General features: G+C 40.7%; 1 protein-coding gene across 4 annotated transcripts in view; it reads right to left on the reverse strand.

Moving 5' to 3' along the window:
- The window catches only part of ADCY6 (adenylate cyclase 6), a 143,417-nt gene that overhangs the window by 30,785 nt on the left and 86,639 nt on the right, over window positions 1-25,993 (reverse strand). For all 4 annotated transcript variants that reach the window (XR_012715099.1, XM_075265513.1, XM_075265512.1 and 1 more), the window contains exons 4-17: window positions 17,426-17,575; window positions 16,682-16,803; window positions 15,557-15,668; window positions 14,393-14,520; window positions 14,050-14,208; window positions 13,817-13,958; window positions 12,416-12,544; window positions 6,312-6,337; window positions 5,138-5,285; window positions 4,421-4,518; window positions 3,255-3,342; window positions 3,058-3,174; window positions 2,655-2,813; window positions 1,910-2,085 (exon numbers count right to left, since the gene is read on the reverse strand). Coding sequence is in view for 3 of the 4 variants with exons in the window: in XM_075265513.1 (XP_075121614.1) it covers window positions 1,910-2,085; window positions 2,655-2,813; window positions 3,058-3,174; window positions 3,255-3,342; window positions 4,421-4,518; window positions 5,138-5,285; window positions 6,312-6,337; window positions 12,416-12,544; window positions 13,817-13,958; window positions 14,050-14,208; window positions 14,393-14,520; window positions 15,557-15,668; window positions 16,682-16,803; window positions 17,426-17,575 (1,754 nt within the window). In the remaining variant the exon portion in view is untranslated. The remainder of the gene's footprint in view (window positions 1-1,909; window positions 2,086-2,654; window positions 2,814-3,057; window positions 3,175-3,254; window positions 3,343-4,420; window positions 4,519-5,137; window positions 5,286-6,311; window positions 6,338-12,415; window positions 12,545-13,816; window positions 13,959-14,049; window positions 14,209-14,392; window positions 14,521-15,556; window positions 15,669-16,681; window positions 16,804-17,425; window positions 17,576-25,993) is intronic.

The raw sequence follows: 25,993 nt of genomic DNA on the forward strand, positions 1-25,993 counted from the left end.
GCCGCGTTAACGCCGCGCTATTTTGCGGTCGCGTTAAACGGCGCAAACGCGGCGTATACACGGCGCTATGTGCAAAAATAAGCACAAAAAACGCCAGCATTACTCAATGTGAATGCAGCCTTAATCTAGTAATTGTTTTACTTACAAAATATAGAACATTTATGTAATATGGAGATTTTACATATGCTACCCTACTGCCATCTTTGTATTTCTAGCAGGGCAAAACCAGATAGAAGAACTATTCTGAATAAAAAAAAGAAAAAAAAGAAAAAGAAACCCTACTTTGCAGCAAATACTTTTATACAAATGAAAACCACAAACATTATTTGGGCATACACATACAGAACATATTTTAGATTAGACCTCCTTTAATCCCTCTACGTTGGATAGATTTTTTTTTTAGGAAACTATGAAAAATGTACCAGGTTAGCAAACTAAACAAACCCACAACAAAAGGCTGCAATATAATATAGCGGCCCCACAAAAATGTGGCGTTCATAACTAAGGACAGAATTAACTACAGTGCTGGGAAAAAGATTTATGTATCCCAATAAGGCTGTAATGATGGGTATGGGGCAGGTCAGGCTGAAGGGACTGCATTCTCAGGACGGTGGGGGATCTGCCACCAGTGGAAGGGGTCACAGTACTGGCCTTCTCTATGTTTTTCATTCCTTTGAAAGCACTTTATTCTCAGCATCAGTGGGGGTCTCAGTATTCAGACTCCCACCAATCACAAACTGATGACATATCCTAGAAATGTCACCATATTACACTACAACTTCTCTATATGCTATGTCGAAAAAAAACAAACCTGCTAGACCCTATAGCCTTAACACTGGTGACAAATCCTGTCAAAATTTGTGCCATAATTATAACATCTATGGCAACTTTGTATGTATGGCGTCCTTGTAGAAATGGCAGTCGTGAGTATTTGCAAGTCTCAACGCTGCTGCTTTATACTTTGGTGATAGGTCAGTATGTTTTATTTCAGATATGCCAACAAGAGCCAACAGTAGATACATGTGCTCCAATTTCACCCAAGCTGCACCCGCTTACCATAAGCCAGCTAAAGAAGGGTTACAAGGTCCAGAAAAGCGTTTCATAATTTACAGAGCACTCATCTGTAATGATGCGTACAAGATTACTTTACATCAAATTTACTCCAAAACTGAAGTGCCCAAAGGAATTCTCATTGAAGCAGATGATGTGAACAAGATGGTAAAAAAAAAAGTAACGCAAAAAGGTTTTATGTATCAAGAAAAAAAGAGGGGTTCACGAGCTTGTGTTTACCAAAATACATGGCAAGAAAAATACCCAACTTCTCCTAACTATTTGTTAGGTGTAGATCTGGTCATAGTCTACTAAGTAAGGCTAGAGCTACACAGTGACGTGTCGTGACAAAAAGTTGTGTAAATCACTTTTGCTCAAATTTTTGCATACGCCAAGCAGCACTTGTCTCTCCGCATGATTCATTGCTCACAGCTTTTTTAATGTGTTCGGTATTCAGTTCGAGAGGTCCCCAAATGGATTCCCTGAACAGAACACCGAACGCACATGTGAACCAAGCCTAATATTTCAACTCTACTGGTGTCTATTCTGGCTTACAGCTTTTATATTAAAACTACTCAGGCCTGGTTCACATCTGCACTCAGGGATTCTGTTCCCCTCTCCGCATGAAATATGTGGAGAAAAAAGTCTTGCAAGCAGCACTTTTCTCTGTATTTTTCCTGCGGAAACAGAGTGGAAACCACACGGACCCCATTATAGTCTATGGGGTCTGCGGGTTTCCTATGGTAACAGCTTTTTTTATGTGGATTATACAGATGTGAACCAGGCTTTACTTTTTTAGAACCTACAAATAAATAGAGACATCTAACGCCGATATTCATCCTACAAAGCTAAGACTTACAGTGCATTAGCAGTCACCAGCAGGTCATAATTGTCGAACAGAACAACCTCAGGGGCTTCCACGATGATAATGTAGAGAATCTGGATGGAGAGCATGAGCGCCAACTTCCCAATGCTACTGATCTGGAGGAACACTGAGCATGCCAGCAGGCTCAGCAGTATGCTGTAGTTGAAGTACTACCAAAAAGAAAATAGTACATTTTTGAGTAACCATAACTTCCCAGTCATCTCAGGCTGCATTATTGTTCAGACCTTTAAAATGGTCAGCAGTCTTTACGAAATAATACTACTTTTTAGTAGCCAAACTGTCATAGATGGTACTTCAAAAGTGACAAACCACATATTGGATCACCTCGTCCTTGGACCCACTACACAGGTTAAGATGACCATACACATTAGATCAAGTTTGGCCGATATATTGATTTTAGTGTTAATGATTAACAATGTAATGTGTATTAGGATCAAGAATAATGAATCTCAACAAAGCCAATCCTTTTTTCCCAAGGGAGATTACCAGACACTTGTGGTGACTGCTTGAGGTTTATTCCACTATTCCTATTACGCCACATGAATGCTCGGGTGAGCTGGGCATTCAAAGGTAGAAGGAGAACAGGAGGAATAGATGTCAGCTGGAAGAGTGCTTAGCCAACATGGCCAATTCAAGTCCTTTGCTACTGTCCTTTGTCCCTCATGGAGCATCACCACAATAAGATATTACAGGATTTATCATTTTCATGGGTTCTTACCTCTGGGAAATTGCAAGATGGTCGGTCAGAGCCACAGGGGGCAGTTTCCATGCTTAGGTTATAGTTAAGCATCTGAAAATGGCAGGCATTGACAGAATCCTTACTGATGTTCAGTTCTTCAGCTGCACATTCAGCAAGACTCTGATGGTTGCAGGCAAACTAGAGATACAAAAACAAGCCACGGATCATATGTCAGAAGTCTGGCAGCAATAGCACAGCAGATGCCCAGGAAATACCAGATAGACAATTCGGTAGTACATTGGCCAAAATGACTTTCTACAGCTGTTTCATTTACTACATAATCCACACCATAAGTTCCTTTCTGATATGAGCTAAGCAGTCAGTATCTACAGGATGTGTCGGGAACTACTGGCATTACATGGTGATACATTTAGAAACTTACCATATTAACAAAGGCTGAGGTGAACACAAGTAAGATGGTGAAGATCCCAATAAGGGTGCTGTTTGTACGTGACTGGACTATCTTCCGAGAGACCCGTTGCAAGACTGATGGGAAGAGCTATTAGAAAACCAAGGTCATGAATAACTTTAAGATGTAACCATCCCTACATATTCTTTTTAATGTACACATTTGCTCACCTTTATGCAAGAATACACGGCACACACAAAGAGAATATTGGCCAAAATAATGAAGATACTGGTGTAGACTCCAAGCATGAGGAAGGAGCTGCATAAAAAAAACACAATTAACTAGAGTAATTCCACAATTAAAATGATGTTCCCAAGCTCAATAGTTTGCAATTATTAGGTAATATCTCATGTCACCTCCAGTCAATTATTGAATGTAGAGTCAATTCCGACTGGAAGAAAATACGATTTGTGATATTAGTTTATTGATCTCTGAGGCGTTCACTATAATTCCGTTAAAGAAAATCATCATTGTTTCTTAAATTGATCCTACTTTAAGGTTTCTGAATCATGGAAGTTCCAGCTGTTGACACTTGCAGTAAGCCTTATACCCCCAGTGTTCAAAGATGATGTAGATGGATGCTACCAGTTATTCATGCAACCTCCCTCACTGCACTCTGATCTCTTGTCATATGACAGATGCTAAAGCTATAGACCATACAGGGATTGGTCTATACATGGAAGGTATATGTTGGGAGCATTCTGATACTTAAATCGAGTCCTTCAATGGGTTTTCAATGGTATCTGTTTTCTGAGATAGGGTATATTGCTGCAGAAATTCAACTTATACACTGCTTCATCTGCCTATCTATCTGGTTGCCCAAGGCTGTCTACTTTGTTTAAATATAACTGAAAGGGAGAGCCTTTAAGCTAGGTAACAAAGAGATTGTAACCCACTGTCCAATAGAGGATGGTCCCAAAAGGAGGAACCTTTCATGTCCTCGGGTACACTCAGTTTTAAACACCGCTAGAAAGCTGACAGTGCACAGAATTCAGCGCACTATTGGCTTTCCTGCTATGTGTCCTAGGTGAAGAGCTATCGGTACCGTTAAGGTCCTCTTTAACTTCATACTTTACACCTCCTATTAGTTTACTAAACAAAATTTGGCACATTTGTTGGCGCATGGTGTTACAACCCAGGCTACATCTCCTTCCCTAGACGCCAATTTCTTTTGATAGAAATTGCGTGTCTAGAACACTGGATAAATGTGGTATAATTTAAGTTAGTCAGATTTTTGGTGCAAATTAGTCTAAAATTCTGGTGCATTTTGATCCCTCATTGTATAAAACAGTATAAAAGGTTCCCTTTACACAATATCTAATATCTGGGTACTTACTGGGGAAATATGACAATCTGAATAAAACATATGAAACAGAAGACCAGCAAGGTGCAGGCAACGTAACCTCCAAAGCGATCATCCACTTTCTTAGAATACTACAATATATAGAAAAGAGGAAGACTTGAAGGCATGATTACTTTTGAATAATACAAGTATAGAAAACTGAAGATTGAGAATCCCTAGGCTATTTTGTGCCATTTTAAAATAAATATGGTTTTCTATGCCCAGAAAAGACTTTGTGGCATGCATTAAAGCATACTATATCATAGACCGACTTTGTATTAGAAAATACATTGGTGCATGGAGAAAGGACAAAGGCAGACTTCAATAGAGATTCATACTGCAGACCTGAATTGCAGTCTGTGTGCACGGTGTGTATAAAATCTCAGAAAAGACAAAAAGATTCAGTTAAAGTTGCAAGGTCACGAAAATAATGGAAATAGAAAGACCCTGTAACTTTAGCAGCAACTTTAGTAAGATCATTTTATACTGAAATCATCAATAAAAAAGAAAGCTAATTTAGCAGACAATTTCCTATTCATATCCATTAGAAAAATCGGATCTATGCTCTTTGTAGTCATTTTTTTTATTCTATTAAGAAAACAACAACAAATGACATTTGGATAATAGAATCAAGTGTTTGAACTGCCTTTGCTCTATGGCTGCAGTGCAATTCATGGAGGCGCCACAAGAGGTTTTCATTTACTAGCGTACCTTCTTCTCAAGGTCTGCGGTTTGAAAAGTGAGGATGAACTTTTTGACATGATCTTTTCGCAGCTGATCTATACTCCGTGCATCTATAGCTCTGGCCAAGAATTCATCAACTTCATCTTCTGGATTTAGAGCTTCCTGTGTGTTCCTGCTGTAAAAACAAAAGCAGTAACACTATTAATGTAATGTAACGTCTACACCTAAACACAACCAATCCTTCCGCACTTAAAATCAGATGAGAGTAAACCTCCATCAAAGAGGTGCAGATTCTACCAGGGGGAGCCATGGAGTGGTACATGGTGGCCATTCATGTAATACATGGCTCACTGGTGAGGTTTCTGAGCAGGACTTCAACTCTCTGACATGGATAACAGTTGGCTACTTGAGAGAACTACTTAAAAGTTAAGGCCACATGCTGTGGATGTTTTTATTGTGTTTTTCCATTTCCCACTACAAAATATTTTATTCCTCACAGACTTCTACGGCGATAAAAATGTGGCATCACAATGCATGATAGATAGATAGATAGATAGATAGATAGATAGATAGATAGATAGATAGATAGATAGAATTCAACAATGGCTGCAGCAGGATCCTCCCCCCATTGCTTTGGCTACAATAGTAGAGGAGGACAGTTACAGAGAGTATGTGGCAAGAATCCTGCATATCAACCCAGTCCTGCAGATAGACATATTAGGGTAATCTGAAACAAAAGGTATTTTCCGGTTGTGAATCAGTGCCTCTATTGCCGAGATATAGCATTTTTGTGAATATGCTCTTTGAAGCAACAAAAGCTCATTTTGCATATTGCAAAAAATGCAATATCTAGACAACAAAGGCACCAATTCCCAATAATAAAACACCTTTTGTTTCGGATGACCCTAACCTATCTGCAGGGCTGGGTTCTGGTAATAGATAATAAGCCCAATCCACCTAATGGTCATCTGCTCAAACCATAAAATAGAAGAAAAATATTAAATTTCTCCTGTTTATTTCAGGACCATGCAGGTCATATTCTAAGGCAATATATCCTGCTTACATATTCCTTTCTATAACACTCTCTAATATCACATCAATTGTCCAGGTTTGGGCTTTAGCTCAAGTGAGTAAAGAAATGAATTTAGAAACAAACAGGACCCTTAAGAGGTTTGGATAAACAGTATGTAAGGCCACTTACTTGTCTTTGCTTGATTCATCAATGCCCTAAGAAAGGAAAATGGCAGCAATCAGTGATTTTCATGTTTTATTATAATACATGAGCATTTACATCACGTTACAAATACTGCTTGTAGCTGAATGCCAGTAATAAGTTCTGGAGTTTGGTAAGGTATGTAAGTAATGTAGTACTTAAGATTAAAGCCTCCATACATATTACATTATTGTTGGTAGAACTACAGATTTCAGAGAGGTTGGACCACTATCTAATGTGGATGGGGGACTCCTACTTTCTCCCTAAGATGATATCAGAGGAAGAAAGATTTGTGTATGATGAATTTCAATGCGTGGCCAATTTTCTTCTGGTAGTAAACAAGCTGTCAGCAGAGGTGTCTGGCGAGTGTCCATATACATGGGGGAGTCGGGAGGAATAGCCGTATGACCTACAGCCATGGAAGGTGTTTGGACACTTTAACCCACGAGACATGTTCTAAGTTAGGCTTTGTTCTCCTGTCATTACTAAGCTAAGTCATGGATCTACACAGGGGTTACAAAGGATAACACTGACAAACCTTTCCTTTAGGTCTGAGTCCCTCAACATATGTGTCGTCATCCTGTCCCATTACTTGGGAAGAAGGGAGATGAAGAGTCGGTACAAAAACAAACAGTTATCCAAGGGTATTGACAACTATATATGCTATATATATATATATATATATATATATATATATATATATATATATATATATATATATATACTCAGTCTCATATCTGTATATGTCCCATGGCTGGGAGATAAGCTTTACTTTTACCCATCACAAATAGACTTTCACTTACCGTCCCGACACCCTGAAATATTTTTGTCCATCTCTATTAGTACGTGTCAGGGTTTTGTTAGTTAATATTTTCGGCTCTTCATAGAGCTTACCCAGACTCGGAGTAATTAGTCACGTCTAACAATAGTTTATTTATAACTCCCCATGCAGGCAGTTTCCAAGCACACATCTGCTCAGAAGAACTGGTATGCTGCAGAATATCACAGGAAACAATTAAATCATGTAGAACTCTGGCCAGTCATCCAGAACTGATGTCACTTTTGGCACCGCACATTCCCAAAAAAATTGTTTGTAAACAGAAAATTGATATGAGCCAGATCTAGGGAGCCTGTTACTCCTCAAAGCTCGATGAACCACAACTGTAAGCGTGTGCAACACAGTGATATTAAAATGGTATGTATATCAATACATGGCTAGATATATAGGAAAGAGTTAATGGCTGTACAGATTTAGTGCTCTAAATGGACCATATTTCTTGCATTCCAAGTTTAACCCCTAAAGGTTGGACTTGGGCACTGTGGCTGCTGAGAGATAAGCTTGGGCTCTATAGTGTTCCTTGCTATCCATGCAGTATGAACTGGCCGATAAATCCTGTAGGGAGCGTAAGCACACAAAGCGGATCTCTATGTAACCATGGTTGGTCCCATCGAGTAACATGGAATTGTAAGGTTTATGGCAACCCAAAATTGTATAAATGTAGAAGTGAAACATGTCATAGATAAAAATATATACAATCTTTATACTTCTGCTTCAAGTTTCACTGCACCCCATTGAAAACCAGACATATGGATTTGGTAGGCCAAACCATTGAGTCCAACATCCACAGCCATGGACACAGTTAGGGGCAGTAAAAGTCCTTGAATTCATTGAAAATCCTATGAATATAAATATACATCAAACTATGAATCTATTTGACCCCTTCCAACCCCAGCTATTGTTTTTGCTTTTTTTCCATTTTCACTCCCCACCTTCCAAACCAAATTTTTATTTTTTATTTTTTTATTTTTACATCCACAAAGTTGTATGAGGGCTTATTTTTTGCAGGACAAAATAATTCAGAATGGGATGAAATTAATAAAAAACTGGATTTGTGCCACTTTCTGAGGGCGGGTTCACAGCAGCGCCCGATCTCCGTTATGCAGAAAACTGAAACCCAGCATTCAGTGTCCGCACCTGTGAGCGTCTTCTGCTCTTTGCGGCGAAACAGTTTTTTTTTTGTTTTTTTTTTAACCGGACACAAAGTCCTGCATGTTCGACTTTGTGTCCGGTTAAAAAACCCCCCAAAAACAACTGTTTTGCCGCAGAGCAGACGACGCTCACGGGCGGACACTTTGCAAACCCAGTTTCTCGGGCAGGAAACGGAAACCTGCAAAACTGAGATCGGGCTCTGGTGTGAACCCGCCCTGTTTTTTTTTTTTTTTTTAACATTCACTGTATGACCAAAGTGACTTTACCTACATTCTGTGGGTTAACGCAATTACAGCAATACCAAATTTATATAGTTTCAGTTAAGCTTTAACATCAAAACTTTGAAAAAGATTTTTCTCTGACCTCTGTAAATTATTTTTATATTTTGCATACGGGGCTGCAGAAGTCTCTTTCGTGGGGCCAGATGTCCTTGATATTTATAACTTTTTGGGGAAGGTCTGATGTTTTGAACACTTTTTATTAATGTTTTTATGGAGGCGTAATGCTAATGCCCTGCAACATATTGGAAAATCCAGCTCAGCTTGTAATAGTACGGTGCTAAAGACAGGTCTAGGAGTATCCAATAGGCTCCCGCCTGTCTAGGCAATGGATTACCACCCCCAGATCTGATCACCAATCCATGTGCCGCCAATAAAATGGTGCCTGTAATGATTGACACATCTGTAACTTGTATTCAGAATACTGTCTGAAAGTAACCCCTCTTACTACAGGAAATGGATGATGGGAAGATGTTGCACAGCAGCTGCCTTAAAGACACACTTAAAATCAATCTTTGCAATTTTTTGCCAAGTTGTTGAACGTGTGTTATAAAAGTTATAGCATTTAATTTACAGTTATCAAGCAATCCATAAAAAGCCAACAGTTTACAATATTCGCAGTGACTCAAGTGAATAATACTGAAACTAAGAAGAATCTAACATGCTATTTTAAACCAAAGTTTGATGGGAAAATGTCAAATTCCCAAGGAAACAAAGCAAAATATCAAAAATATGAACTGGTGACTGAGGTTATCTAGATCAGTGGTTCTTGACCTGCGGTACACAGGGGGGTATGCTTCGCTATTCCTGAGGGTATGTACAGCTGTGAGAGCCACTCCCCCCACTGCAATGGGTGCCATCATTACAAACACAAGGAGCACTTCCATCAGTACTGCTGCTCAGGTGCCCCGGGAAGTGATTGGTCAGCTGCAATCAGTATTTACCAGTCTGCTCTTCATTTCCTCTCTAGCTCCAGGCACCAAGTGCTGACATCCCAAAAGGTCCCGAATCAGAGGAATCATTGAGCAGAGTGGTAAGTTCCTGCATTCAAGGCCATATCCATTAGCAATCAATCAAGTTCAACCACGGCTGGCCCCAGGTTTGTGTGTGCACTTGGGCGCACAAAGCATCGGGCCCCCTTTGGAGCAACTCGAGTACCACAACACATACACACAACTGAAATAGAGTGTTTGGCTGAGGCAGACCTAATGGAGTGGACTGTAATACAGTTCAATCCATACAAGTAGACAGAACTCTTTCAGATGTCAGAAAGAAAAGAGGAATTTGAGGCAAACCCGAAATATTTGGGGTTCACCACCCACAAAATATTATTATACTCAAGGGTCTTTTCAGACGACAGAGTATAATGATCAAAGGTCCATGGGAGTTGACAAACAAAAATACTTACCTCTCCTGGACTTTGACGTGACTTCCTGTTGTCTTTGCCCCTCATCAGTGATGTCAGAGACGTGGGTCATGCTGGCATCTTTATGCATCATGATACCAGCCTGACTCACTTGACTTATATGACATCATTGAATACAGCCGAAGATAGTAGAGAGTCGCCCCTGAGCCCAGGAAAGGGGAGCAACATTGTTTTTTTTTATCACCTGCCCTGGGCCTCCAATCATTATACTCTGGGGTCTGAGATTTTATATATATATATATATATATATATATATATATATATATATATATATATATATATACACACACACATGTATATATATATGTATATTATATTATATGGGATATATTATAATACCCCACAGTATTATAATAGCAATCACGGTTCGGACGTATTCAGTTCAAACAAAACGGTCAAACGAATCTCATGAGACATATCTCGCAGGGATCACCCAACAATTACTCCAACAATACCCTAGGATACTGATGCCTGCTCCTGCTCACGGATAGTGTAGACAACAGTCTATTACCACTACGATGGTTAGAGAAAATCTGGTAAATTCTGCAAAATTTTTATTTATTTATCATTGCAAAAATGTTTAACTTGTCTACAAATTTAAATATAATTACGTTTATGGAAATACCCCTAAAACTGAGGAATGGAAGAGCACAACACACGGGATCTTTGTAGATCTCTCCGATTTATTACAGGACAGTATCCGTCAGAAGATATATCTCAAATCCACAGATCTCCATGAGTGAAGATTAGAGCTTTAATGTGGGTTGTCTTCATAAACATGTTTAGAACCAGCAGCCTCTCTTCAGAGTATAGCATGTGTACAGTGAAGCTTATTATAATACAGATGCAGCGCTCATTAGTCTGGAGAATGTTCACATGGAATCGGTAATTAGAGTTTATTTATTATGGATAGATTTCCAGGGGCTTTAGCCTTTGCTAAGGCATGACATCAGAATGGGTAAAATACCTCCTGGTTCCACATGCGCACACTGCAGTTTGACTCACTCGCTCGTCCGTATTAATCTACTGAAGCAGAACACATTTTAAATAGACAGTCTTTAGGGTATATGTGACAAGGCTGCAGCATGCCTTTAGGAAAGATTTGGCAGAGAAAGGCATGTGACTTGAGAGTTGCTCGCCCCTTGGCATGTCTCATTAGGCAGATCCCACAGGAGGCCTTCTGACGAACTATTTAATTAAGTGTTTCTGAGAGAAGAGCTGTGCGTCCCCGTGTTGTCTCTGCCTACCCTCACCAGGGGGCCTCTCTCACGCTCAATCCTTGGGAAAATCAGCAGTCTGTGTGAGGCCAAAGAATCCTGAAATACTAACAACGCAGCTTTACTGTCACAGCACTTCTAACAAGACAGATCCTGCCTGACTCACAGCAGCATGCACACTGTGAATGGAGGTTTCAATGTGTGCTGAGCAAAGAACACTGGTAAACCGTAGAGAGTTCTCTCTCATTATGGCGTAATTACGGATTTATTCTGTGCTTCCAAATTGCAAAATAAAACAAAAAATGTCCTTTATCAATCACATTTTGGCTGGACTGTAATACATAGACAGATTGGGTATGTCTATTGAATAATACATAGACAAGCCAGGTCTGCCAAGCGAGTAATACATGGACAGGCCTGGTCTGCAAAGTCAGTAACACAGGGACAGGCCAGGTCTGCCAAGTGAACAATACACAGATAGGCCAGGTCTGCCAAGTGATCAATATATGGACAGGCCAGGTCTGCCAAGTGAGTAATACATGGTCAGGCCAGGTCTGCCAAGTGAGTAATACACAGATAGGCCAGGTCTGCCAAGTGATCAATATATGGACAGGCCAGGTCTGCCAAGTGAGTAATACATGGTCAGGCCAGGTCTGCCAAGTGAGTAATACATGGTCAGGCCAGGTCTGCCAAGTGAGTAATACACGGACAGGGCAGGCCTGTTAGCACTGGAGTCCTGTGTTCGAATCCAACCACAGACAACATCTTCATGGAATTTGTACATTCTCCCTGTGTTCATGTGGGTTTCCTCTGGGTGCTCTAGTTTCCTCCCACACTCCAAAGACATACAAGTTATTTACATTGAGCCCTACTTGAGACAGTGTTGACAATACCTCTGTAAAGCACTGCGGAATATGATGGCACTATATAGGTAAGCAAAATAAATTAATTACCGGACAGACCAGGTCTATTAACTGAATGCTACATGGGCAGGCCGGGTCTGCCAGTGTTATTAGGATCTAATCACATATGACTGTTTTTCTGCCTTTTAGACACTACAGTAAAATTACAGTAGTCAGACATTACTGTGTACTTCTTAGAATACTTAGAGATAGATTGCTGTAATTCCGTAAAGTTTACCCCAACACCAGTTTATCAACAGTTTGCAGCTTGACACTCACCATTTGCCGAAAAGCCTTTGAACCCTTGTTGCGTGTAAAAGATCTTTCAGGAACCCAGACTCGTGTAAGGCCTTCATTTGAGTTGGCTCTGGTTCTTTGTAGTTTGGCCAGCATGGCCTTTTCTTCTTTCTGCAATGAGAACACATACCTTTTATATGACACATGACACATGAAACATAAAAGCAGGTTCTTTAAATGGCCACAACCATGATTGTGACTGGAAAAAAAAAGCCAGGCAATAAATTATAGTTCCCAGTTAAACATGACCAGAATCACCATGTTTGTCCTATGAAGGAGAAAGAGCAAATTATAACAGAACCTCTAAAAATCTAAAGAAAAAAAAACAAACCAAAAAACTGCATACCAAAACTGATCACTGACCAATTATTCTGTGCGTATTGCCAGTGACTGTTCAAATATTAAGCCGCACAAGGCATTACCGGACGTGAGGTCCACAAGTGCTCAACTACAGACCATCAGGTTCGCGATTCAAATCAATAACTATTATATATATATATATATATATATATATATATATATATATATATATATATATACACATATATACATATATATACATACACACACACGTATATATAGAGAGAGAGAGAGTAAGAAAAACTTGGTCTGCCACAAGCGCTCAGCATATCAATCCAGCCCTATAGATAGGTAGGTTAGGGACCCCCAAATCAATCTCTGCTTTCCCCTTGTGACTCGGTGCTTCCTTTCTCACCTTTTTGTTAATAAGCAAATAAGTCTTTGGATCAACTGGGGCAATGCCGCTTATTTCTTTGGGAAAATAGCAACGAGGGTGCTGCTTGGAACAGTTCATATGCTTATGAACAAAAAAGGTAATACCTCAGCAATGTAGGCAGCCATTTAATTCAAGTGACCCTAACTTACCTATCTGTGGGGTTGGGTTGATATCCAAGGTGAGGCAGACCCCCCCCCCCCCCATTCCCAACACATTTCCCTCCTCACGTAATAAAACAGTGATTTACATGGTAATGGGGCTTTAAAGCTGAATAACGGGTATATTTGGAAACTGAAGAGTCACCTCTACAAGGTATTGGGATACCTAATTTACTGCTGATAGACTCCCCCTTTAAACACCCACTGATTTCAATGGGTGTACAAACTGCCCAGGAGTCTTCAAACTATATATCCTTTCTTTTTGTGGATCTGAGAAGCAGCTAAAAGCATGCAGGATCTCTGTTGCTTTTTTTTTTTTTTTTTCCACTGAATCCAATGGCAGATGGATAAAAATGGAAGGGATGCATCTAAAATGGATTACCAGAGTGGACATGAACATAGTGTAATATAGAGCAAATCAAGTCTATCATAAGAAATCATAGAACAATGATTTAGAAAAGATATTGCTGGTGGGGTCCTCTAACTTACCCTCTTCTGGCTGCATCCAGTCACTAGGAACGTTTTGATGTCATGTTCTTTCAGATATGCGTTCCTCTCCCCACCGTGACCAGGTTCCACCTCATAATCTCCATTCAGATAATTTAATGTAGCACTTGTGATGTGTATCCGTCTGATTGGGAATAGAATGAAGACATGAAGATAATGTCTATTCCATTTGCATTGATATCAATACAGCAGCTAGAAAATAGGGTCTCACTCACCCCGCTTTGCCACCGGCCTCCATATGGTTGGCTAAAGTCACATCATTAGACCATACATCGAACTGCCACTTTCGCAAGCCAAGGACACCACAATGAACCCGTCCACTGTGAATCCCGACTCGCATGTTCACATTTACCCCGGTTACTTCTCTGACTAACCTGAGATATAAAGATATGTTTAGTGAAGAGTACAGCCTGATAATGAAATACATCCTTACTAAAGGACTATATACAGTGTATAAGGATGTAGCTATTGTACAGTATATTCTGGAAATTATGTGAAGTCACATGAACAGCTTTGTAAAAACCGTCATAATGAAACTTTAAGCAAAGATCCACTTACGAGATGGCTTCAATCATATCAACTCCCATCTCCACACAGCAGTGAGCATGATCGGCACGAGCTTCGGGCAATCCGGAGACACAATAGTAACAATCCCCCAGGATCTTAATACGCAAGCAGTGGTTTTCCTTAAAACAGGAAGACGATTATCAAGTTATTATCAAGGCACTTCAATACAGTCACACTCACAAAAGACATAGGGGATGATTTATCATGCCTTATAGGCCAGTTCTCTGGCGTTAAGAGAAAAAAAAAAAAAAAGGTGACGTTTCTGGAGCTTTAAGAAATAAAATGGCGCACAACACACCTCAGTCTTAAAAAAAAAAATAAAAAAATCAGCCTCTTAAAGCCTCCATCCAAAATTCTATTGTGAAGTAAAATGCTTTTTATACCTCTTGGGCTCCAACAACATTCTATTCCCTGCGCATTTAGGTTTTTTTTTTGTTTTTTTTTACTGTTTTCCAAGCAAAAAAAAACTGGGAACCATTTAAAGCAAATGATTAAACCATGACTCAGTAACATAATTAGAAGAACCGTGAAAAAGCATCCAGAAGACAAGCTCCAAGGAAAAGTTAGAGCGCCAGAATGTTAGGCAACCAAAGAATATATTTGTATTTTGTTTGTTAGAAGCAGCGCCGTCTGCCAAACCTCACCAGGGGGCCGCCTCCTTATACTCAACCATTTGGAAATTTGTAGTCTGTGTGTGGCACAATTTGTAAAGCAGCCAGTCCTTTTTCTTTTCCCTTTTAATACTTGGACTAATCTAGCTTTGAGATCACAGGTGGAAATACATACACATACAGCTTCATGCTTGGACAGTTTCTGGCCACTATTCAGACATTAAAATGGATACAGTTCTAAATACATATTTAAAACCATGTCTTGTCTATGTATTTCTAAGCTGAGAACCATATTAGTCCTAGTAGTTGGTGGGAGCACCAAAAGCAAAAATATACAAATATATACTGTCAGAAGCAGCAACAAGTGGGAAGATCATTGGAAGACAGCCCTACATGCTCTATATGCCCTCGACCCGTTCAGAAAGTTCAACAGGTCACAGAACTATAATATCGGTGATTTAGAGATTCAAGGCAGTGTGTACTTCAGGTAGCGGAGCTTTACTTTAAAATGTGTGCTTTCCAGGAAACATTAAGGCGTACTTACTGCGGCTAGCTTGTCGAAACGTGCAAAGAGTTCATTCAGAGTCATGACCAGTTCCTGTGCCGTGCATTGTGATGCCAGGCTGGTGAACCCCTCAATGTCAGCAAACAGGATACTGCAAGGAGAGAGACTGTTAGATCAGCAATGCAAATTCTAATGTACTGAAGCACAATGACATTTCCAAAACATTATAGGACTGCACAACGTAAAATGTTAGGCTACGTTCACACTACTGTTATTAATGTCCATTGCGATCATCTGTCACAGGATAACAGCAATGGACATTAACCGATTATTATCAGCTTTCCAGCAGTATATAAAATTGCATGTGCCCGATCTGATGAAAGGTCCTCTTTAAAGAGGACCTTTCACCATTTTGCCCACAGGCAGTTCTATATACTGCCGGAAAGCTGACAGTGCGCTGAATTCAGCGCACTGTCGGCTTTCCCGATCTGGGCCCAGTGTGAAGAGCTTATGGTCCCGGTACTGTAGCTCTTCTATGGTCAGAAGGGCGTTTCTGACACTCAGTCAGAGACGTCCTTCTTCACAGCACAGCCAATCGCGCTGTACAGTGTGAGTGGGGAGGAACGCCCCCTCCATCTGCTCACGGTACTCGTCCATAGACGAGCATTATCAGGGAGGGAGGGGGGAGTTCCTACCGGCTCTCACAGCACAGCGCGATTGGCTGTGCTGTGAAGAAGGACGTCTCTGGCTAACAGTCAGAAACGCCCTTCTGACCATAGAAGAGCTATGGTACCGGGACCGTAAGCTCTTCACACTGGGCCCAGATCGGGAAAGCCGATAGTGCACTGAACTCAGCGCACTGTCAGCTTTCCGGCAGTATATAGAACTGCCTATGGGCAAAATGGTGATACGTCCTCTTTAAATAATAGTAGTGTGAGCCTAGACTTAGATGAACTTTTTACAATCCCTGAGTTATAGCATTCCCTTCTACACAAGAATGCTATTTTCCCTACAAAATGTCCATTGCTAGCAGACAGGTATTTTTTTATTTATTTAACAACAGACCGTCTCTCTTGACACAAATAAATGCCAACTCTTCATACCAGTTTAAAAAGAGAAGACAACCTGTAATGTGCATGGGATAATAACTGTATGCCCCATTACCTGACATTGTCATGTTTCTGTATGTAGATTTTGTGGAACATCATATCTTCCTTTTTGGTGTTTATATCTTCTTTCATTTCCATTGCAACATGACGCGGCAGCACAGACAGTAGGAGGCGCTCCTGTACAGGGGAGAGGTGCCATCATATAAATAGGAAAACCACACAGTACCAGTTTTTTAACATTTTTGCAGGCCTCTGCCAAAGATATTAGTTGCAGGCAGTCAAGGAGTCAATTAGCTGCATCCAGCCCACTTTATTTATTTATTTTTGTTCCTGAACAATCTTCACTGGAAAAGATGAAGCGCACAAAGGATAAACCATGTTCCAGTGCTATTCAGACCTATTTGGGGTTTGTTTGTGTGTCTGTCGTTAAGCGGTGGAGAAAAAGTTCAAGACTTTTCTCTCACCAATTTTCAGAGGACTCCAATGCAGATGTTAACGCATAAGGACAAGTTATCAAAGTTCTGAAAAATGCTTTAATAGTGTCGCTTTTGTTGTCACATTTGTATGCCCCACTTTTAGTTGTACGGCCTTTGACCCACTAACAAGGGTGTATCTGTAGGTAGCAATTGCACCTGTGACCTGGGCCTGAAATGGTCCAAACGTTATTCTGCCCCATAAGGCACCAATAATAGAAGTAGGGGCAGGCACTTTCCAGTTTTTGTTTTGGGCCCAAGAAGCGTAAAGTTAGGCCTCCACTCACTACTTACATATGGCTGTAAAGCTATAGCTTCACACTTACCTGCTGCTGGTTCTCTCTCTGAAGATGCAGTCGGGCTTGGATGTATCCTCGTGTTTCTTGGAAGGCCTGCCTCTGGGACACCTCTGCAGGGTAGTGGGTGCAAATGCCAATAATATTTGTGCAAAGGAAGATCAGCACGTTGGCGCTCAACTAGAAAAGAAAATGCAGGGAAAAAAACAATAAGAATCCTAATTTTATAGAGTAAGAAAATACAGCCACGTCCAAATGGAAATGAAAACCAGCTGTCTTGCTTCAAGTGCATAAGGAATAAGCTACAGATTTTCTCAAGATAGTACACAGTCTCATGAGGTAAGATTAGAAAGGCTACATGCAGATAAAATCTCACCCACACACGATGCCCAAAGAAGGTTAAGTCACTTATGTTTTTTTTTGTTTTTTTTTTTTTATTATTAAGCTCGGGAAGATGGAAAAAAAAAAAAAAAAAAAACACTTGTCCCCGATGCTCTGGTGCATCCCAGCGCAGTCCAGTCCTGCTACTACAATGTTTTCTTGTGGGAGAAGTCCTCGTCCGCTGTGACATCCCGTGTCCCTATCCTGAGGCCCAATCAACACCCTAAAGGAAAGTCACAGGTAATGGCATCCCATGGCCTTCACTGAGGCTGCTGACTGGCCTCAGCGATCACGTCTGGCAAGGACGTCTGCCATAAGAAAACATAGTAACAGCAGTACTGGACCACGGTGGGGTGCACTGGACCACGGTGGGGTGCACTGGACCACGGTGGGGTCCACTGGACCACTGGGGACAGATGAGTAGGGGTTTTTTTTTCTTCTTTTCTCACCTCCCTCAGCCCAATTTGAAAAACAAAAAATTATCTTGGACAACCACTTTAAGGTGTTTTATGATTTTGTTTTCCATCAGAATCATCTAATTTGATTCTAATTACCTTAACCGAACATCCACTGTAAGTGTATGGTGAATGCTGGGCTTTAACTTATGGCACTACCACAGGAGTGGATCAGGCACTATAGGTCGCAGGGTTTTTGCCATTTCACATAGCAGAGATCTGGCAGCAGTTCTTTCAAGCAAAGAAATCTCTGACTGCATGCATTTAACCCCTCAGGTGCCGTGGTCAGATGCAGCCACAGTACCTTCACTCCTCTCACTGAGCAGCTCCCAAGTGGCAAGATCATGGGAGCTGCTTGGCTGCTATTGCAGCCAGGAGTCTTCTGAAGTTTCCCAGACCTGCCACAGTAACACAATTATGTAGTTACACGAGGATTTTACCAGACACGCACTACAGTAGTAATATGAAAATATATAAAAAATAAATTACCCCTCCTTCCAGAATACATATACAGGTAAATAAACACATATTAAAAATGCATTTAAATCACATATGGTGAATGCCACAGCAGAAAAAAACCTGAACAGATAGATGGAGGGGGGGGGGGGGGGTTGCCATTTTTCCTCTCAAAAAAAAGAAAAAACACACAAATGAAAAATGTAGGAAGAAGGGGTTAAATGGAGGAGTCATGCTGAACTACAAGATGCATTATTCCATGTGACACTTGGGATTGTAGCTGTCAGCCTGTTCAGTCTGGGGTATAGAAATACGTGCCCCAGTTGTAGAGATGTCGGAAACTTGGCACCGATATCTCTGCACTGTCTGAGGGGACGATCTCACAGCTCAGAGTCATCATTGGTTGTTGAAGAACGTGCTCTCCTCCTTGCTAACCATATTCAGGGGGTTTTCCTCACAGTCCAGCAATTACAGCAAGAAACAACGTCCCCACCCCCCTCCCCGGCAGTGCTCTTACAAAAACTTGTGCTGTCAGGGGGGCGTTCCTCAAAGTCCATCAATGACGCTGAGCTGTAAGGCCCGCCGTTATGACAGTCTGTTTCTAGTGGCATATAACTCCACTAATGTCACTGGCTAAGGCCCCATTTTGCGGAAACCCAGCTTTTTTTGTTGAAGTTTTTTAAGCCAAAGCCAAGAATGGCTACAAAAGGAATGGGAAATATAGAGGAAGTTCTTATATGTCTACTTTCTGCTCAATCCACTCCTGGCCTTGGCTCAAAAAAAACGCAACAAAAAAAGCTGCGTTTCCGCAACGTGGTGCTTTAACCTAAAGGATGCAAAGAGGCTCAGAGTGGAGGTCGCAGCTGGTGAGCAGTGGTTTATGTATATGCTTCACATTTTTTGTCCTATGTAGGTTGGCTTATGTAATACTGGCATGTGTGTGTGACTTTACATTGTTTCTGCTACCTTATATGCTCTTACTATATAGTGGTGATGTGGGTATGATCTTTGCAATGCTACAGATACTTTTCAATTATGTGCCCTGATCTTGTGATATTGTGGGCAATAGGAGCCTATTTACATTTATATATACAAAATACTGGGCCTCTCTATACACACATTAATTGTGGCTGTTCTCATCCCCTACACCACTAGAAGATTATGCACCTGCTGGAGCTGCTCAGTCCAGTGCAACCTCCACTCTTGTTGTTTGACATCTGGTGTTTTTAAATGTTTTTATGTGTTTGTGTTTTCCTGATACCAATATTTTTTACAATTAAAAATTTTTTTTTGTAACAATAAATTTAGATTTAAAATCAAAAGAATTTTTTGTGTTATTTATACATTGATACTTAGTTGGTGCTTAAAGGATGTAAAGAGTTGGAGTTGATGGAGGTGGTGAAGGGTTCTCCAAGTGAAAAATGATTTCAATGGACAGTAACAGTAAGTAGTCACAACATTATTGGTGGTGGCCATATTATTGAAAATTGTTTGCACATTATAGACATGGACATCGAAAATATATCTGCTATACATGATCATAATTATAGCCAACTTAAAGGGGTTTTCTCATGAAACAGGTTATCTTTTTTCATAGAATAGGTATTAACTTGCAGATCGGTGGGAGTTTAACTACTCAAACCAATCAGAAGAATGGGGGTCTTTTGTTCCACATTCTCAATGGAGCATTGGTCGGACACCCTGGATATTAGAGCCATTGCTGGCATTCCCATTGAAATGACTACCATTCCATTCAGAACGGAGGACAAAAGTCCCCTGTTCTCCTGATCAGTCCTCAGCAGTCAGAACTCCACTGATCCTCAAGTTATCCCCCATCTTATTGATAACTTACTTTCTGGAAAAAAAACCCTTTTACAACCAGAAAACAGTGCAAACAGTAAAGTTAATAACAGAACATCACTTCCAGTAATTATCTTGCCTCATGCAAGAGTAAATGGTTTCATCATCACTTTGCCACCACTGAACCCCAGGGACAAAGTAAATGGCCCCCTAGCGTACTAGGCAAGCTCCCCTTCTCTCCCTTATACCTCCTTATAGGTATGTGACTAAGCCTACTCCTCCGAGTCTCATTTCTCTCTTTTATTACTAAAAGGACGGTTCCTCTCTGAGTGTACTCATGTATTTGTATGTATTTGTTCCTCAGATGTGCCATATCATCTTGTTTGTGAATGTACTTCATGTATGATACATGTTAATACTTCGGCTAGTATACTTTTCTTACTCATATTGGCAACACACCTGCTCTATGTTTAGGCATCCTTATCTCGTGTCTCACATAGTCTCTCAGACCAGTCATGGATCTATTGGAAAATTTGCACTATTGAGATTTAGTCTCCATGGATAATGATGTTGTATATGCATTTTCCTTCATGATATCGAACTCTGTTGGGGGAATCCATCATGTGTAGTAACTGTGCCTAGAGACATCATGAATTTGTTCTTGCCTGCATGTGACTTATGTATATAGATTGGTGTATATATTGCACATTTCAAAGTGTGATGTTCACTTATCACCCACATATTTCTGTGTTGCAGAGTCTGATGAAGGCCGTAATATTGGCCGAAACGTCACTGCTTGTACGATACTCTACAAATTCACATGTATGAGCAAAATTTAAAAAAATCCTGAAACAAATCCTATCCAAAGTGGAATCTATCGTATGTTGGACTTGAAAGTTTGGGATTCCATTCCACACCATTATACAACATATGGGAGGAATGTCCCACCTCTGACACCCACACCACACCATGTGGTTATGCCAGAAATGTCTTTCATGGGAAAATCCCTTCAACTAACTGTGCAAATGAGAAATTGTGCACACTATAAACTACAGACAACTTTTATGGCATATGAAATATTTATGGCAGCTAACCATCTTTACTGTAAATACTCTATTAAATATTTTGTAGCTACCACCTACCTACAGTACATTGCAGACAGTTGCGCTGATAGTATTGTAAATACAGCCTTGCTAAAACTACGTGCAGAATGAAAAATCCAGATAAAACAAGTCTGTTACCTCTATATATGGGCAGATTAGGGTGGTCAAATTTAGATTTAATATCTAGTATAACCATTTAATAATCCAGGGTATGTAATAATGAATACTGCACCCTTACCTAAACCAAAGGCTTGATGACTACTTTGCAACATGTCTAAAGGTGGCTAGACTCAGGGCAGTGGCTTATGTTCCTCTCCTCTTTGAAGTGAATATGCATGCCGCACTGAGCCAAGTCTGCATGTTTATAGGGGTACGAGGAGAGAGAAAAATCAGTCGAACACTTGGATCTTACATTTGTGACCAGTTTTTACATTCAGAGTGTTCAATAAAGAATAACACAGCTTAGCAGGCACTGGCACATAGGAAGGAAATGGTAGCACAATACTAAAGTGTTCCTTGACAATATGGGCTTATTTGACATATTTATTACACCGCAAAATCATTATCTACTAGCAAAGGAAACAGAACCTAAATAAAGCAGTTTAACCTAAACCCTAAAGTAGATAAAAAAAACCCCACTGCCATATAAAATGGGAAATCCAAAAATAAGCAGGCGAGGCGAGATCTGTAGGAAGAACAACAGAGAAGAATACTATTTATATTGCATGAATGACTTCATGTTGCCGAACGTCACATTAAATACTACACAGACACAGAATACTGTGCACAAACAGGAGTCCATGTTTGCTTGAGCAGTCAGCACAGTTACATAGCAATTAAATACGGGTTTCCTTACTATCAAACTTTTTTTTTTTAACAACTAATTTTTATTAAGGTTTTCAGTATAAAATACAAGATAAAAATACAGGGTATCACAGGGTAATACAGTAAAATAAAAATTCAACGAGGAAGGAATAAAACAAATAAGACATCAAGGTGGGAAAAGACATACAGTACATAGCGAAAAGAGTTGGGAAAGAGGGTAGGGGGAGTCAGAGATCCTGTAGTGTACAATTGGTATCCCAGTGGTACCAGATTGAGTCGAAGGCATGTAAGAATAAACGTCACACATAAAATGTGCCAGGAAGTTTTCTTTTTATTCACACTCGTGATAGTTAGTAGAGTTAGAGTCACTGAAGTGATGTTCATGCTTACATGATTACTACGGGTTGGGACCCTACGTCTACACACAAAGGAATCCCTAACTGTATCCCTCAATACTCAATTAAGGCAAAGGTAACTACTGTGTTATTCTAGTTAGCAGTGAGATATTCCAAATTACTATTATTATTGACTCTGGCAATAAAGTCAGGGATAGATTGGGGAGTAATTGATTCCCACTTTCAGGCTACAAGGGATTTAGCTGCTGTACACATGGAAGAGTTTGGCAGACTTCTTGCCCATCTGTCTTGGTGGTGAGTTAAGTAAATGAGCAACAGGATCCAGCGGCACCGGTTGTAGAAAGAGGTTATCTGTGACAGCCTTGACCCCTCTCCAATAACCTCACATCAGGGGACAATCCCAGAATGTGGTACAGTGATCCTAGGGTCAAGTTATATCCTCAAATAGAGGGAATCTATGGTTAGGAGTCCAAGCCTCAGGAGAGAAGCAGAATTGGTAAAATAATGGTGATATGACCCTTGGTAGATCCCGGGCCAGTCTTCTAACCATTTGTAATATTCTGCGTGCCCCAACTGCAGTGCTGCCCTGGACCCCCCGCATTTGCCGTGTGGGCGCAGCGGGCCCGTGCAACACCAGTGCGCCGATGGACCTCGACCTTGCGCCCCGCCGGCCCACTACTGCTCCTCTCGCTCCTGGACTATCCACGCCTTTCCCTACCCGCTCTCCCATTCGCTTGCTCTCGCTTTCCTCCCGAACCTGCGACTCCAGGCCCCCCCCCCACCTCTGCCACCCTGTTCCTACGTGTACACACCCTCCCTACCCTTCTGTCCACCCCTGCCGACCCCCGGCGGATTCACCAGTCCACACCGGGCTCCAGCGATGCCGGCATGTGCGGCTCTCGGCTGCAGGACGCCATGTTGTTCATGTCAGTGTGCGGCCGGCTTGTGGCTGTATAGCTCCGCCCTGCAGTGGCCTGGTCCAATCGGAGCCCCGCGCCTGACATGGTGACGTCATGTGAGGTCCTTCAGCCTACATGGACCGTAAATTTGCTGCCCGCGGTCGGCAAACCCAGTTATATATGTGGATTCTGAGGCGCCTATGTTCTTTTCCGGGTGACAGGCTAGGTATGTGCGAAATTTCACTGAAATCCATTCGGCCGTTGCGGTGTGATAGTGGAACAAACATCCAAGCATGCAAACATCCAAACACACAAACTTTCACATTTATAATATTAGTAAGGAAAGGATTTTTTTTTTTTTTTTTTTTTTAAGAGAGAAGCCGCCCGAGAGAGTTTGGTGCCCATCCAGAAATATTAGGTCAAGATCCACAGACATCAATGTGAATAAAGAGCTATCCTAAATTATAGAGTAAAAAAACAAACAAACCTCAGTCCCATATTGTATTGTCCTACCTGCATTTCTCATCTGTGCTATCATCTTGTCACATGGGAACATTCCAGTGAGGTCACCACTGGGATATCCTATACAATGGAAACCTTGATAAAGAAATCTCCATGTTATAGATCCCATAGGTATATAGTATGCACTTAGGTATTTACGTCACCCAAGCCACAAGACACAAGCACTGCATGAAGTGTTTAAAAAAAACAAAAACAAAAAAATATGTAATTTTAGCATAAAATAGAATACATGAAATAAATAAAATAAAGGATAATAAATCCAAACTCTCTCTGTACTTTACAAATTAAAGTGACCATAACACCACCTACATATAGTAACCACAAACTTACAGACGGATATAAGAGATCACGTAATTCAAGGGAAAAGACTATTTTCTTGAAAACGAGTTGGTTTACTTTTTTTTTTTTTCACATACTCAAGAACAAAAATGTTTTCTATTCACACGCTGCAAGACAGTCAGAGACCCGGAACAACAAGGGTTAAGGGGGTCTGTTTGAAGACACAAGATATCAGATTTTCCAGTTTAGTAAAATGAAGAAACAGCAATGACAGACAAGGGATAAATAATAACTTTAACTACTCGTGAGAACCCGGCAGTTTCCACTGAGAGAACAGAGAAGAGACCGGGAGTGAAATGATCCCTCAGCCAAAGGTTTGCACAAGCTACACCTTCCTGTGTGGTAAGTGCGGTTAACCGCAGCCAGCTGGAGTCTGGCCCTGAGCCATTCTGCTATGACAGCCGTCCAGTGCTGGAAAAACCCACAGTATATATGTCTCCAGCCTCAAGCCTCGCTACAAGGATCCTGTATACCTCATTTACATTGGTCAAGAAAAGCTCTAGATATCCAACATATCAAAACTAACGCATGCAAAAATGCATTTTACTGGAGATGTCAAATGCCCCCCAGGTCATCTCTAATACACTGAACTGCTGCTCTAAAGTGCCACAAACACTGCATGGCCCCATGGACAATGAGCGCCACACACACTCCTGACTTCCCTTGGATGACCCGAACAAACATGATTTAAAAGAGAAGACCTTATATTTTGCGGTATTATATATGGCTACAAAGTGCTCAGTTTGAAGAATTCAGCACACACTGTTGGCTTTCCCGGTATGCGCCCCGATGCCGTCAATTACAGCAACAATATCTCTCCATTGACAGAAGGTTGGGCTTTACAGCCCTTCTGACAGTGGGGAGATAATGGTGCCAAAACAAACAGAAAAAAAAAAAAGTAAGACCATCACTACTATTGGAACATAGATAACTGATTATAGGTAAACCCATGTACATCTTTAGCTAAATGTTTGTTTTTGTACCGTGTTAGCCAGTGGGTAGGAAATATAAAAACAAAAAACTTGAGAGTCTCAAGTTTTTTGATTTTTATATTTCCATCTTTAGCTGGAGAGTTTGGTCAGGGGGCTTTAAAGAGGATGTCCACTTCCAGACCAATATTCAGAGACAAATGTTATTGTTATATTTTATATAATAAAAGTTATACAAATTTCCAATATACTTCCTGTAACAAATCCTCACAGCTTTCTAGATCTCTCCTTGCTGTCATTCCATTTTGTTTACTACCAGTGGACAAAAATCAGCCCATGGTCATGTGATGCACAGTCCATGGTCATGTGATATACAAGTCCATGGTCATGTGATGCACAGTCCATGGTCATGTGATATACAAGTCCATGGTCATGTGATATACAAGTCCATGGTCATGTGATATACAAGTTCATGGTCCTTGTCAGGTGCACAGCTCATTACCAAGCAGATGTCTAATTACTGTGCTGTGACT

The sequence above is a fragment of the Leptodactylus fuscus genome, chromosome 2, assembly GCF_031893055.1.
Source record: "Leptodactylus fuscus isolate aLepFus1 chromosome 2, aLepFus1.hap2, whole genome shotgun sequence".
Classification (NCBI taxonomy): Eukaryota; Metazoa; Chordata; class Amphibia; order Anura; family Leptodactylidae; genus Leptodactylus; species Leptodactylus fuscus.